This window comes from Archocentrus centrarchus, chromosome 7, assembly GCF_007364275.1.
Source record: "Archocentrus centrarchus isolate MPI-CPG fArcCen1 chromosome 7, fArcCen1, whole genome shotgun sequence".
In the NCBI taxonomy this organism is placed as follows: domain Eukaryota; kingdom Metazoa; phylum Chordata; class Actinopteri; order Cichliformes; family Cichlidae; genus Archocentrus; species Archocentrus centrarchus.
This window is the reverse complement of record NC_044352.1, coordinates 36,280,820-36,295,733: the sequence shown is the minus strand read 5'-3', so window position 1 is coordinate 36,295,733 and position 14,914 is coordinate 36,280,820. Positions and strand designations below refer to the sequence as shown.

At 42.2% G+C, this 14,914-nt stretch overlaps 1 protein-coding gene across 3 annotated transcripts; it reads right to left on the bottom strand.

Moving 5' to 3' along the window:
• Window positions 1–270: 270 nt before the first annotated feature.
• Window positions 271–10,053, bottom strand: LOC115783763 (rho-related GTP-binding protein RhoA-C). Of its 3 annotated transcripts, none has more exons than XM_030734746.1 (5): window positions 9,954–10,053; window positions 7,295–7,450; window positions 5,648–5,768; window positions 5,440–5,570; window positions 271–3,936 (listed from the first exon to the last, which is right to left on the bottom strand). In XM_030734746.1, the coding sequence occupies exons 2-5, from the start codon at window positions 7,448–7,450 to the stop codon at window positions 3,763–3,765; spliced, it is 582 nt and encodes a 193-aa protein (XP_030590606.1). In that variant the 5' UTR covers window positions 9,954–10,053; the 3' UTR covers window positions 271–3,762. The 3 variants fall into 3 exon arrangements, with proteins under 3 accessions (XP_030590606.1, XP_030590608.1, XP_030590607.1); XM_030734748.1 differs by having other exon boundaries at window positions 9,872–9,983; XM_030734747.1 differs by lacking the exon at window positions 9,954–10,053 and adding an exon at window positions 9,565–9,747.
• Window positions 10,054–14,914: the final 4,861 nt, after the last annotated feature.

Sequence of the window (14,914 nt, the reverse complement as noted above, 5' to 3'; positions counted from 1 at the left end):
CAAACCTCCAGTTCATCAGTATTTATGGAATAACTTCAAAGTTAAGCATCTGTGTTGGTTTGAGCTCAGGACTTTAACTTGGTTGTTCCAAGAGTTTTATTATTGAACAATTGTGTTGTTAATTTGTGTGCTTTGGGTAATTGATCTTCTTTCATCAGTCAAACTCCTCAGCTTCAGCACATGACCTGCTGCCCTGATTCAGTGCAAATAATACAACTCATCGATTCAACTGTGAATTCATTGTTGCTTTAATGATTGTAAAGCCTCGATTACACTTTCCACATCGGTGAGTCCGTGATGGTCCGCGAGGGTCCAAGAGACATGTTGTGATCAGACAGTAAGTGCAAGGGTCCATGCAGATGTTTGAATGCCTGTTTTTTTGTGACTGCACGGATTCATCCACAGAGAATTCACATTACAATGCATCAACTACGCATGCGCCGCAGTTGGAGGACTGCTGGGTCTCCAGCTGTGCCTGCCTGCAATGGAGGAATCTAGACTTAAGACATCAGGCTGTGAAGTAATGCAGTTCCAAACCATGATGTTTCCTCCACCGTGCTCCATGGATGAGGTCTGATGTGCAGCGCATTGGTCCTCGAGAAAACAGCAACGGTCCTGAACTGCAGCATCACTATCTGTATTTTATCTTGGGAATTACTAATCCCCCCCCCAATCTCTATACTTGCAAGGTCATTTTGTATGACTGGTTCACACCAACCAGTTATTCTTAAGAGCAGATTTAATCAGTAATCACACTTTGTGTATTTTTCTTAACTAGAATACCTAACTCTCGATGACTTCTGAAGAAGTCATTGACACAGTGGGTTGTGACTTTGTCTTCTAGCGTGCACTGTAACGAGGGGATTATACTTGTCTGCAGAGCAGGTTACAGCACACACGTTCCTGTTATACTTCTCTGAAGTCTGCATGAACCTTACACTACAAAACACTGTCAGGCACAGGAACATCCACACAGAGCTCGAGCAAACCAACACTCAGTTACTTTATGTGGGTAAAACAACAGAACGTGAGAAGTGACATACATGACAGCATTTGGTCATTCTCATGTATTTCCCTTAGAAAACTTTACAAAAGACAGCTGATATAAAAGAATATTTTGCATACAAAGAGCCAGTACTTTAGGAACCACATACATGTAGGTATACTTGAATAATGGCAGAGTCACACTAGCCTCACAACATGTCTCCATGTGATGTACATTTCTGCAGCCCTAATTCCATCAGTACAACACAATGATGTTTGAAGAGAAACACTGTTCTCCTCTACAAAGTGTTACAAATTAAAAGCCTCTTGGTAACTATGTTTCAGTGGTGCTAGCAAGTGACCAAAGCACTTCTGTTAAAGAGACCCTGACATGACAGCGTACTGATGGAAGTAGTGTAGACAGCAGGTAAACAGGAGCAGATCAGAAAACACAGATGTGTCGCACTAACACTGGAACTGCTCGCCTTGATGAGCATCATCTTTTCTTATACAGAGATCCTCTGTGCTGGAGTTACACTAAGGCCTCGTTTCAGAATGAGACATTAACAAGGGAGGAGGAGCCACTGAAGTTAAACATCGATCTACAGCATTTCTGGAACACCTCAAAAATTATCTTTATAAAAGCCACAAAAAAAGAAAAAATGCACCCCCCTCTGTTTTGTAAAGCATTACCCAAAGAGTATCTGCGCCAAGTTTGAGAAGGCTTCAAATCTAAATGAGGAGCCGCTCGGCGTCGATCGGCTCTGCTGCCATCGTCTGTCATCGACAGCGGAGCTAAAAACACGTTCAAACTGAAAACACTCATTCTGGAAATTTACAAAACACTGCTCGTTTCATCTGTTCCACACTCGAGGTTTCTCAGAATGACAGACAGAGAAGCACAATGGAAAAAAGAATGAGACTCCAAACTGTGTGTTCATCAGACATCACTGCACTTTTAATGGGATATCTAGCTTGGTGTAGGAATTCTTAGCAAACATCGCTGTGTTACTAATTCAAGTTTACTTTCTGATTTGTATATAGGCTTTTTAAAAATTCATTTATACTTAATATTTTGTATGCAAAAAAACTGCAATATCCTCACATTTTTATACACCTCAGATTGTTAAACATAATAATTGTACATGGGCTTTAATATATCTTGTTCAATACTTTATCTTTCATCATAATCTTATAGCTCTGCTTGGTTTTTACTTTATCATATTTATTTATTGTAGTTGCACACTGTGGGTCAGGGGAACATTCGATCCTGTGTATGTCCTGTACATACGGCAGAATTAACAATAAAGTGGACTTTGACTTAAATATTAAATGGCTAATTGATTGTTTTTAAAGAAACCATTTGCAATTGTGCTTGATTGTTGTGCTTATTAAAGAAGCAATAAATCTAGCTGAGTATCAGGAGTGAGTCCAAATCGAAATTGCCAAACTCATCATCAGGTATGAATGTTCTCAGAAGTGAAGGCTATCGCATGTGGGAAGATGCCAAAAACATTTAACAGTGTGTCCTCTTCCCTTCACAGAACAGCCCAGCTGAGCAACGGGCCAATCAGAGTCTTTTGTTTGAGAAGCAGTTCATCAGCTGGCATCATGAAATAATGTCTCAGCATCAAGAGTCGAAAAAGAAAAATGGAGGTCCAAGAAAAGCCATCAGAGACTACAACAAAGCGAAGGCACGAGAACACAGACTGTTACTGACAGACAAACCCAGCGCAGAGGTTTGGGGTCGAAACAGTTTCTGAGACAGAACAAATGAAAGCATCCTGGAGGCGTGCCTGACCCCATCACACACACAGACTTTAGTGGTGGGAAAGTGGGAAATTCTTCAAAATCAATTTAATTTGTAGGACCATATCTTACCCTGTGGATGCTGACTGACTAATACAAGTTCCTCCTGCAACAGCACAATGAGCCAAAGAATGACTAAACTGTGCAAAACTACTTATGGGAGATGCAGTCAGCCAGCATAGCTACAGGATCTCAACCCGCTCCACAGGGTGGAGTTTCTGGAAGAATGTCAGCAAACGTTAAACTCACAGCGAGAAGGTTTAAGGACAAAATGATTTTACAGAAATCGTTACTTTTAACCTTTTCAGTATCAAAACTATTTTTTCTACTCGCATTTGGATTCATTTGATGAATAAAAGTATGATTTTCAATGAAAGCTTGTGACTCAGGACTCAGTAGGACTCATGTTATTACACGTTCATAAAGGAGGAAATCAGGTCCATATAGTTTGTTTGGTCTCTGCAGAGAAATAAAGGAAAATGACAAAAGTACAGAATAACAGACCACAAGCCAAGAACTCCAAAGACTTGTTTACATGGAGATCCATCTGTGACTGTACTGCACACCTGGGATCTGTTCTACACCTGATGCCAAATACAGCAAGCTGAAGTTTAGAACAGAGATCCACTCAGAGGTCTGGAAATCCCACCACACCTTTAAAACGATTACTGAGAAAAAATGTTCCCTTCTTTCAACGTTCTCCTTATTTCAGGTTTTATGAATCCAAAGACAAGATTACACTATTTATATTAGATAAAAGCATTTTGCATAACCTTGGACATACATGTGCATACTCTCTTTTTCCATAGATTTTTTTTCCCCTTTGGCCGAGTTTGATTTTTCTCCCTCATACCTGAAAAGGCCCCATTCAATTCTGCCCAGCATGGTGACAAAGAAGAAACAGGAGGGTTGCTTTTGTTGGCCAGGATCATTTCCTCCTGCCCTCCCTACCCTGTGTGACTTGACACTCTATAGCAGGAGGCAGCCACCCTTTCTGCCTCGTTTCTTGGCCTGTAGCGCTGCCCTGGTGGCCATCTCAAACACCTCCCTCACGCCATCCTTCGTCTTGGCTGAGCACTCCAAGTAACCGAAGGCATTGATCCGGTTGGCCATTTCTCTCGCTTCCTCTGACTTCACAGGTTCCTGTTTGGGAAGAACAGACTCATGAAGGAAAACCATGATTGGCATACAGGGCAGCCAGTCTGACAGCTCATTGTTTCTAATACACTAGTCACCACCGAGCCACCAGCGGGTGTTACTGTAAAACTCCAGTGAGCTAAGCAACGTCATTAGCCTTATTTATTTTTCTACTAAACAAAAAAAAAAAAGAGTATAAACAGCTGGACCATTTTCATCAGGAATGAGAGGAGGACTTTATCAGCTATCATGGAGTACAGTTACATGGAGCTGCGAAGTCATGGCTGAGGATGTGACACAGCAGTTTTGGGAGGTCATTGCGCCCTGCGAGCGTTTTTCAATGCAGTTGGACAAGTCCACAGATAAATGATACAGCTGTGCATTTATATTCAGATGGTGTTTACAGATATGACTGTTAAAGAAGAGCTGTTAAAGAACACATGCGGCGAGAGGACGTTTTTCACTCGTTCCAAACCTTTACACTGATCCCTCTTCGCCCTCAGCTGTAACTCCTATTTCCACTAAAGGCGTAGGCGTAACTCATCTCTTCGTCTGAGTGATGAACATAGTTATGGGGTGTTATATAAATACCTACATACCACAAAAATCCTGCAATACAGTAAAAACTCAGCGAAACAGAATTAGTAAATTTTTTAAAAATCCACGATACAGTGAAGTGAACCGCGATATATCGAGGGACAACGGTACAATCTTTTAAAAGGCAGCTTTTGTTGAGTTTTATTACACAATAGTCACTCTTGCACCTGGTAAACTATGAAAAAACTAAAACTAATGAAAACGAAACCAAAAATAAAAACAAGCCAAACTGCTCTGAAAACGAACTAAAACTAAACTATAATGTAAAACGCTCTGCATTGAGCTTGGTGATGGAAGGCTTGGATGCAGCTGCCATGGAAACCCATTCATGAAGCTCTCACTGTTCTTGAGCTGATCTGAAGGTCACATGAAGGTTGGAGGTCTGCAGTGATGGACTCTGCAGAAAGTTGGTGACCTCTGTGCACTATGACCCTCAGCATCCACTGACCCCACTCTGTGATTTTACGTGGCCTACCACTTCATGGCTGAGCTGCTGTCGTTCCCAATCGCTTCCACTTTGTTATATTCCCACTAATAGCTGACTGTGGAATATTTAGCAGTGACTGGACTTGTTGCACAGGTATCATCCTATCACGGTACCACGCTGGAACTCACTGAGCTCCTGAGAGCGACCCATTCTTTAACTAACGTTTGTAGAAGCAGTCTGCATGCCTAGGTGCTGGTTTATACACCTGTGGAAGGGACTGAAACACCTGGATTCAATACTTTGGATGGTGAGTTTGTAGGGTCTTTACCTTTCAATATAAAGCGCCTTGAGGCAACTGTTTGTTGTGATTTGGTGCTATATAAATAAAACTGAACTGAATAGTGTATCAGTCATGTTAATACGAGCCTTTTTTGGTAGGAATAATATGAAAGTGTGTGAGCATGTAACTCCATAGCCTCACTAACCTGTTTCATCTTGGCTAACTCTCGGCGCGTGTGCTCATCATTTCGCAGGTCTTTCTTGTTTCCTACAAGGATAATGGGCACGTTGGGACAGAAGTGCTTCACCTCTGGAGTCCACTTCTCAGGAATATTCTCTGCACCAGGAACAAAGTGTGAAAGGTAAACTTGCAGCAGATGCAAACAGAATGTTTAGTTAAAAAAAATGCCTCACCTAAGCTGTCGGGGCTGTCGATGGAGAAACACATGAGGATGACATCTGTGTCTGGATATGAGAGAGGCCTCAGTCGGTCATAGTCCTCCTGACCCGCTGTATCCCACAAAGCCAGCTCCACCTGCAGCGGGGGGGGCTATAGTTTACTACTACACAGACCAACTGTGCTTACAGTCATCACACAAAGTCCCATTTTAAGCCATGTAACAACATGCTAAGAAGACAATTGGACCCAAGCTATTCCAGCAAAGAATAGGCAACAGCTCCTACAGTACCAGCACTTTATTAGGCACACCTTGCTATTACCGGGTCGGACCCCCTTTTGTCTTTGGAACAAATTCTTCACAGCATAGATTCAACAAGGTGCTGGTGTCTTTGATGGGAGTGGGGGCGTCCTCACAACATAAATCACCACACTGCTTGGTTTGGTTTCTGCTGTTTCTTTATCCTTGTTTAAGTGTTTGATTGCTGGGTTTCATTCAGATGCATTCTGCTGCCTTTGAAGGGATTTGGATATTGGAGAAGGTCACATCCACGTCTTCACAAACACACACAAAAAAGAGCTGATGATGTATCAGAAGAATAACAGGTGACAGATGTCTCAGCCTGTAGCTGGTGGTAAATGTGACATCTCAGCATGGGCACATTATCCAAGAAGGACACATCCAGGCTGGACAAACTGATCAGGCGGGCCGGCTCTGTGGTCGGCATGAAACTGGACTCTCTGGTGACGGTGGCAGAGAGGAGGACTATGGACAAACTACTGGACATTCTGGATGATGCCAGTCACCCTCTGCACACCTCCATCAGCAATGAAAGCTTATTTTCTAAGATAAGCCAAAGGCCTATGGAAAAATCCCATTAGTGTTTTGTTGAGGGAACCAGGATAATGCCATCTTCCATGTTGGCCTAAAAAAAGTTTATTCACTGCAGCACTCCGTACGGCTGAGGGCTGATTTTTCTGTTTGGTCTGATTTCTAAATGATCAAAACAAAATTTTCTGTTACTTTGATCAGAATCCCTCCCAGACTGGTCTATTATCAGTGCCAGGGGGACAAACAGCCAACCTGTGAATGAGGCAGGAGGCTGTTAGTCTAAACTGTTTAATGTTAAGCTTTATTCAAGATGTACTTGAAGTTGACTTCAACCACAGTTAAAGAAGTCCTCTGATTGGCTGCACTTAGTAAAGATGGATGACAGCACAGTTAAAAGCAAACTCCAATAATTTGCACATCACAACTTTATCAGGTTGATCTTTGTATATCAATATTCAGAAAACTACCAAACATTAAAGTTAGTTCCAAATTCAATATTAAGGTGATATACATATTAATGAATTGATCATTAGAATCTAATCTGCTATTAATGATTGTAATTGGGCCGTTATTAAAGAACTTTAAATATGCATGATTTTTGAAAGATAATTTTACTACTAACTACTATTTTACACTATTTTTTGGTACTTTTACTAAAGTAACTGATCAAAAATACTTCTTCTCCCATTGGCTATAACAGCAGTCACCTTAACATTTGTTATGTGTGTCCTGTCTTAAAGTTCAGAGCCTCACACTACACACTGGTACAATACTGGACTGTAAACATAAAAATGTAACAATTTGAAATTGGTTGCTTAAATGAACAGCTTACCTGTTTACCATCCACCTCAATATCCGCCACATAGTTTTCAAACACCGTGGGCACATAGACCTCAGGGAACTGATCCTTGCTGAACACTATGAGGAGGCAGGTCTTACCACAGGCTCCATCACCGACGATCACCAGTTTCTTTCTGATTGCAGCCATCTGAAAAAATCATCAAAACACAGAGATTTACCTATTTCCACTGCTTATATGATTACAGACTCCATCAGCCAAGTTAGAAATTTCAACGACATATTACCTTATTGCAAAGGACAAACTTGTTAGGATCAGTGGTTTGAACTGATTTTGGATCAGTGATCTAAGAAATCTGAAAAGGTTCTTCTAGAAATGCTGGTGTGAAAATACTGTGAAAAAAAATGTCTCCAAATAACACGCCCAAAAATGAGAGCACGTTACTTATCAAGCACAGTAACTTCCAGCTGTATTGTTTCATCCACAACTCCATCACAATTTGTTTTAAAAGTTACACATTCTACTGCATTCTACTGCATTCTACTGCTGTCCCCATTGTAACATGGCCAAAAACCACTCAGAGAATCACTGCATTGAATGCACTGTGTGAAAACAGAATGGAGTGATTTATAAAACATTTAAAGCCTATGAGTAATTTAAAATACTACAAAAAGAACTTATGCTGTGTTCAGGTGGACTTAAAGAATTATGTCTGTCTATGGTGTCTGCAGCTGGTGTGATACCTGACAACCGGCAACCGCTCAGCACAGTCACAGTCTCAGAGTCGCTCTCAGAGAGACTGTTGAAGGTTTGCAAATACTTGCTATCTGATTTATAAATGCAGACAGTTGTTGCCATCAGTCTGAATGAGTTTCTGTCAATGAGCACAACTTGAGGGAACCCGATTCAACTGGCTGCCACCTGCTTGTATTCTGGTTTAATTCCCACAGAACAAGAACAAACACTTAAATGTGAATTTATGTAGACGGCAACAAATATGTGATTATCACAGTTAATTGCTGTATTATCAGAAACAAATTGCATGTAATTGCCAACTTGACCCCATTCAGTCACAGACTGATCGCAGACTGACTCCAGCGACATCTACGGCAGGTTTGAGTGACAGTGTTGGTATGTTTGTCAATCTCATTTTGCAGTAAAAAAATAACTGAAGTGAGATAACTTTATCTTATCCTATACTGAGCGTATCACAAAATGTTAAAAATTGCAATAATACTGTATTGTGAGTGAAGTACTGTGCTAATACTGTATCGTGAGGTATCTGGCAATTTCCACCTCTAAGGAGAATAAACCAGATGTTCTCCACTGAAACATCCAAAGTGTTCTCTCAATGGCAGGGGAACAATATGAGAACAGCAACCCCACCAAGGCTGGAGACGGAGCAGCATATGGGCGGGTGGATGCAGCACGTAACACCAGTGCTCAGTGGCTAGTGGATCTGAGTCCAGTAACCATCACAGTGGCAGACATCCAACACAGAGTCTCAAGCTGGACATCACCAGACATGATCAAGCTAAGAAATCAGGATGGAGCAAATACTTTTTCGTGGCACAGCATACATATCACCTGCTCTTCAGGCTGTATACCCAGCATATCTGTAAAAGTTCCATTTGTCCAGACAGCTTTTAGCCATTATTCACTTCTCTCTTGCTACTAGAACTTTCTTTACTTGTAAACACACCTGTCTTCACGCCCTTTATTGCGCTCTAGATCCCTCTGTCCTACACATCACTGAGACTGCTCTTGTTAAGATCATTATTAGTTTTCTTATTATCACACATGATAGCCATGTCAAAGATAAACCTCATCTCCCTATAGTAATTACTTTTGTGTGGTAATAAAAGCTTAACCAACACTGAGCACATCACTACGCACCATGATTCATTTTACTGGAACAAAACACAATAAAGCAGAGTTATGACACCCACTGTGACCACAGTTACACATACCAAATAACAAACACCACAAATCTGATTTTAAATTGTGCTGATAAAACGGAATTAAGCGCTGTGACCGTTCTTAATCCAAAGCAGTCATTTTTAGGGTGCATTTCTGCGGCTATTTCCTGAAGGTTCAGATGTGTGCGCACAGTGCAGGCAGTACTTCAAATTAAATCTCGAAGTACACTATAAACTACTACTCATCCTGTAAACACCTATATTAACCTCTTTACACAATAAGCTGGGTTAACGTTATACACTCTTAAACGTTTAAGCTTCGGTTATCTGGGGATTTATTACGTTTACGTTGCATTTGAACTTCACTTCCTCACTGATATTTACCTCTAATGGAAAGGCCACTTGTAACTCAGTTCAACCCGGGTAAACGGAAGTCACAGAAAACTTGCCACCCTACTGTTTCCTCGGTTCTCGCGTATATTGTTAACCTCTTTACCTCAGTAATCACTGGAGTGTCGGCTAACTTCTACCTAGCTACAGTTTCCGTTTCGTCTAAGAAAGCTAACCATTAGCTTGCTAACTTTTCCTGGCTCGGTGTTTAAGAAGGCAGCGAACAGCTGGACACTAGCAGCGGCGCTAACATCAAAAGCAGCTGAGCAGCGGGAGCTTCTGAGTAATCACAGAGTTTTACCTTTGTTTTTGTTTTTTGTTTGTTTGTTTGTTTTTGCTTTGTTTTGTTGTTGTCTTGTTTTGGTTTTTTTGAAGATACTCGCCTTTCTTTAGTTTTCCTGTCAGACCCAACAGTCCCGCCCCCGACAATGCCACGCAGATTGGACTCGCCCACATCACAGACTTTCAGCCAATGGGACAAAGTGGAATCATGAGTGAACGGTAACTTAGCCAATCAGCATAGCATGTTATTAAAGGCCTCCGGTTTTGTGTTCTTGAAACGGAGCGCTATTGTGCCCGGAGTACAGCCTCCCAGGAATGTTTCTGTTTAGCCCCCTGTTGGTACTAAATATCTAAAACAAAGCTAGCTGACATCAAATGCATCCCTTTCTTTGTTTGCGAGGTTGAATGTTATTCAGTATATTCATAAATGCCAATAACAGGAAGGGCCACTGCTGATAGAGCACATCTCACTCTGTTGATGTAGCTGAATGCTAATAAATCCCCAGATATGGGGTGACGGAGGTCTGGACCTCAGTAATTTTAGTGAGGTGAGCAGTGCGACGTCCATGTGATTGAGCAAAGGTTCAAACTGTGGTGGACTGGCCCATTCCCACAACCCGAAAACACCTGCAGTGTTTTCTAGGGTTTGCCAATTTCTACCGTCGGTTCATCTGGAATTACAGTAAGGTCACACTACACTCATCTCACCTAAGATTCCCTTCTGTTAGAATGGTACTACTCAGGAAGCTTTTGCCACCCTGAAGCATCTATTTGCCATAGCCCCCGTTCCCGGTACCGGGCCCCCAACCGGCTGTACATGCATTCCAGGGTCCAATCATAAGTCATTCACTGGGCCCACACCTCCAACTTTGTTGCCACCCCGGTCTCCTTTCTTCAATGTCTGTGTTGGTGGCCAACTTTAGTAAAAAAATGCTGAAGAATATGTTTCCGCTTGTGCTGTTTGCACCCAAAATAATTCTCCCAGGTCACCACTTGCTGGTCAATTCCACCCACTCCTGATGCCCAGGGTCCTATATTGCTGTGGATTTTGTCACTGGTCTGTGGGCCGCAGTTCACTTCGTGGGTCTGGAAGGAGTTCTGCTCTATCCTCGGAGCTCAGGTGAGCCTCGCCTGGTTTTCACTCACAGACAAATGGCCAAGCAGAGAGCGAATCAGGACTTGGAGGCAGCTCTCTGGTGTGTGGCCTCCTTAAATCAGTCCTCATGGAGTCTGCAGTTGGCCTGGATAGAATACACCCACAACTCCCTGACATCCACTGCAACTGGTCTCTCGTCTTTCGAAGCATCCCTTGGTTATCAGCCATTTCTGTTCTCCGTCACCGAAGGTGAGATCTCTGTTCCTTCAGTTCTTCATCATGTCAGGCGTTGTCTATGCAGGCAGCTCTGTTATGGACGAAGGACCAGAACAAACATCATTGCTCCCCAGCTCCTAATTACCAGCCTGGACAGTAGGTTTGGCTCTCAACAAAACACATCTCACTCAGGTATGAAGCCAAAAAGCTCAATCAGAGTTTCACTGGTCCTTTTGAAATTGATGATTTTAATCTCTGTCCGGTTAAAGCTACCTCACACTATGAAAAGTCACAACATTTTTCATATTTCTCAACTGAAATCCACTCTCTCCAGTCCTCTGTGCCCACCTTCTGACCCCCCTCTGTCCGCCTGGGTCATTGACAGCGAGCCAGCCTATATGATGCGGTGTATTATGGATGCCAGGTGCCATGGAAGAGGCCTTCAATACCTTGTGGATTGGGAAGGGTATGGCCTGGAAGAGCGCTCCTGGTTTCTATGGTTGGCCATCCTTGATAGGTGAATGGTCAGGGACTTTAATTTCTGGCATCCTGATAAGGTGGGTGGGTCGTGGGAGGCTTCCATTAAGGGGGGAAGTCTGACTCCTGGCTGGCTCACTCAGTTTTCCCCTCTAGCTTTCTTACCCTCTCTCTGTGGGTGTGGGTGTGTCAGATGCACCTTGTGTTCCAGGGGTGTAACTTCCTCCTTCCAGCTTCATGCACCTGGGATGATTACCACACCTGTGAAGACTTAGGAGATCAGTGGCTTTCTATTTAAGCTGGAGGAAGGCACCCATTCAATGCCTGATCATTGCTTTGACAATAGTTAGTGGAATTGGCTCCTCTGAATCTGCATGTTTGGTTGCCTATGTTCTGTGATCACTACTAACATCTGTTCCTTCCGTGCAGGAGACCTGGAGCTTGTGTTTTGTGAGTAAACCTGAGAGAGAAGTCCTGGTGAGGGATCAAGTGGAGGATCAACCCCTATCAGAACTGTTAATGACCGTTTGTTCAGAATCTATGGACCAGTCTAAATTGGAGCCCTCTCTAACTGCACTGCCCAATTCCACTGAGAACACTTGTACTGTTTATCACTGTAAATAAATGCACTAAATTTCATTCTGTGAGTCCACACTTTAAGTCCAATTTGACAGTCAGTTATGACAGATTCAGCCATGTTTCCATAAAACACATGAGACTTCACTCACAGTATACTGAGTCTTCATCAATATCTCCAGTTGATCACTTTTGTTGGGCAGAGTTGATGTTTTCCAGAAGGCATAGCATACATTATCATTGCTATGCAGATGATACCCAGCTTTATCTATCAATGAAGCCAGATGACACACATCAATTAGTTAAACTGCAGGAATGTCTTAAAGACATAAAGCCTGGATGACCTCTAATTTCCTGCTTCTCACCCTTTTGCGCATAGTGGTCACTACACTGGACAGTTCTCTTGTATATGCATGTGTTATAGTTGCATATTAGCCAGCACAGTGGATGCTTGTGCATCATCAATTACACTGCTACTTATTGGCCAGTGATGGTAGGTTTTTTTTGTTATTTTATTTGTTATTTGAACGTAATTAAAAGGATTAGTCAATACTAGCAGAAGTGACAGTCGATCTGAGGATGCAGTATCATTTTCTGTTATTGCTTTGTTAAAAACATATTTCACTGGCTCAAAAGTCAAATGCATGGTGGACAAATTTGTAACTCCATGAAAAATAGTTTCATAAACAAAAATGTAATTGTATTGTTTTCTTCATGCCTAAAGAGGCATATAAAAACACAGAAAAAAAATCTTGGCTGAGGTTGTCATTATTCATGCATGAAAAGAGCCAAATTCAGATCAAACTGAAGTTCTTGTTCTCGGCCCCACAAATCTTAGAAACATGGTGTCTAACCAGATACTTACTCTGGATGGCATTACTTTGGCCTCCAGTAACACTGTGAGAAATCTTGGAGTCATTTTTGACCAGGATATGTCCTTCAATGCACATATTAAACAAATATGTAGGACCGCTTTTTTGCATTTGTGCAATATTTCTAAAATTAGAAACATCCTTTCTCAGAGTGATGCTGAAAAGCTAATTCATGCATTTATTACTTCTAGGCTGGACTATTGTAATTCATTATTATCAGGCTGTCCTAAAAGCTCCCTGAAAAGCCTTCAGCTGATCCAAAATGCTGCAGCTAGAGTACTGACAGGGACTAGAAAGAGAGAGCAGATTTCTCCCATACTGGCTTCTCTTCATTGGCTCCCTGTTAAATCTAGAATAGAATTTAAAATCCTTCTCCTCACATACAAGGTCTTGAATAATCAGGCACCATCTTATCTCAAAGACCTCATAGTCCCATATCACCCCAACAGAGCACTTCGCTCTCAGACTGCTGGCTTACTTGTGGTTCCTAGGATACTTAAGAGTAGAATGGGAGGCAGAGCCTTCAGCTTTCAGGCCCCTCTTCTGTGGAACCAGCTCCCAGCTTGGATTCAGGAGACAGACACCCTCTCTATTTTTAAGATTAGGCTTAAAGCTTTCTTTTATGATCAAGCTTATAGTTAGGGCTGGATCAGGTGACCCTGAACCATCCCTTAGTTATGCTGCTATAGGCCTAGGCTGCTGGGGGGTTCCCATGGTGCACTGAGTTAACTGAGTATGGACAGGTAATTCAGGGGCACACCTTATTTCAGATGCTTTAAGCATTAAATCATGTATAAATAGAAAAAAACTTTTGGTGTAAAATATTATAAGTGCAACAATAATGAAAATCAAATTTTTTTGGATTTTCATAACTTATATTGGTAACTGAATTTGAACAAAGATGACATGGCATTTTAGGCTCCTTGTGCTTAACAAAAATCAGTGATTATTGTAAAAATAAATAATTATGGATCAATATAATCCTGTAAAATATCCAGAATTTAGAGACTTCATAAATTTACCAACAGTGTAATTATTTCTTCTTTCCTATAAAATACCTGTAGTTATGCATTACTTAAAAATACTTACAGACTATTTAAATTTACTTACAGTATAATTATTTCTTTGTTTCCTGTAAAACCCTGACTTGTTACCCCTTATACTAGTGTACCCATCCATCCATCCATCCATTTCCGCTTATCTGGGGCCAAGTCACAGGGGCAGCAGCCTAAGCAGAGATGCCCAGACCTCCCTTTCCCCAGCCACCTCCTCCAGCTCATCCGGGGGGGACACTGAGGCCAGCCGAGAGATATAATCTCTCCAGCATGTCCTGGGTCTGCCCTGGGGCCTCCTCCCGATAGGACATGCCCAGAACACCTCACCCAAGAGGCACCCAAGAAGCATTCTTGGCAGATGCCCGAGCCACCTCAACTGGCTCCTTTCAATGTGGAGGAGCAATGGCTCTACTTTGAGCCCCTCCTGAATGGCTGCACTCCTCACTCTATCTCTAAGGGAGAGGCCAGCCACCCTTCAGAGGAAGCTGCTTGTATCTGTGTTCTCATTCTTTTGGTCACTACCCAAAGTTTGTGACCATGAGGGCAGGGACGTAGATCAACCGCTCAGCTCCTTCTTCACCACAACAGACCAGTGCAGCGTCCACATCACTGCAGATGCAGCCCTGCTCCCTTCTCCCGTCACTCATGAACAAGACCTCGAGATACTTAAACTCCTCCACCTGGGGCAGCAACACACAAGTTTTATGATTCTAAGTGATTGTATCTCCATTATAATCAATCCAGACTTTTGGGCCACTTCAAATATCCTT

What these genes read in the sequence shown, in the direction of transcription:
- LOC115783763 (XM_030734746.1), bottom strand. Translation starts at nt 7,450, where the DNA reads ATGGCTGCAATCAGAAAGAAACTGGTGATCGTCGGTGATGGAGCCTGT. An exon ending in TTGAGGTGGATGGTAAACAG is followed by an intron (nt 5,769 to 7,294) that starts GTAAGCTGTTCA and finishes CCCCCGCTGCAG; the next exon opens with GTGGAGCTGGCTTTGTGGGA. An exon ending in CGACAGCCCCGACAGCTTAG is followed by an intron (nt 5,571 to 5,647) that starts GTGAGGCATTTT and finishes TTCCTGGTGCAG; the next exon opens with AGAATATTCCTGAGAAGTGG.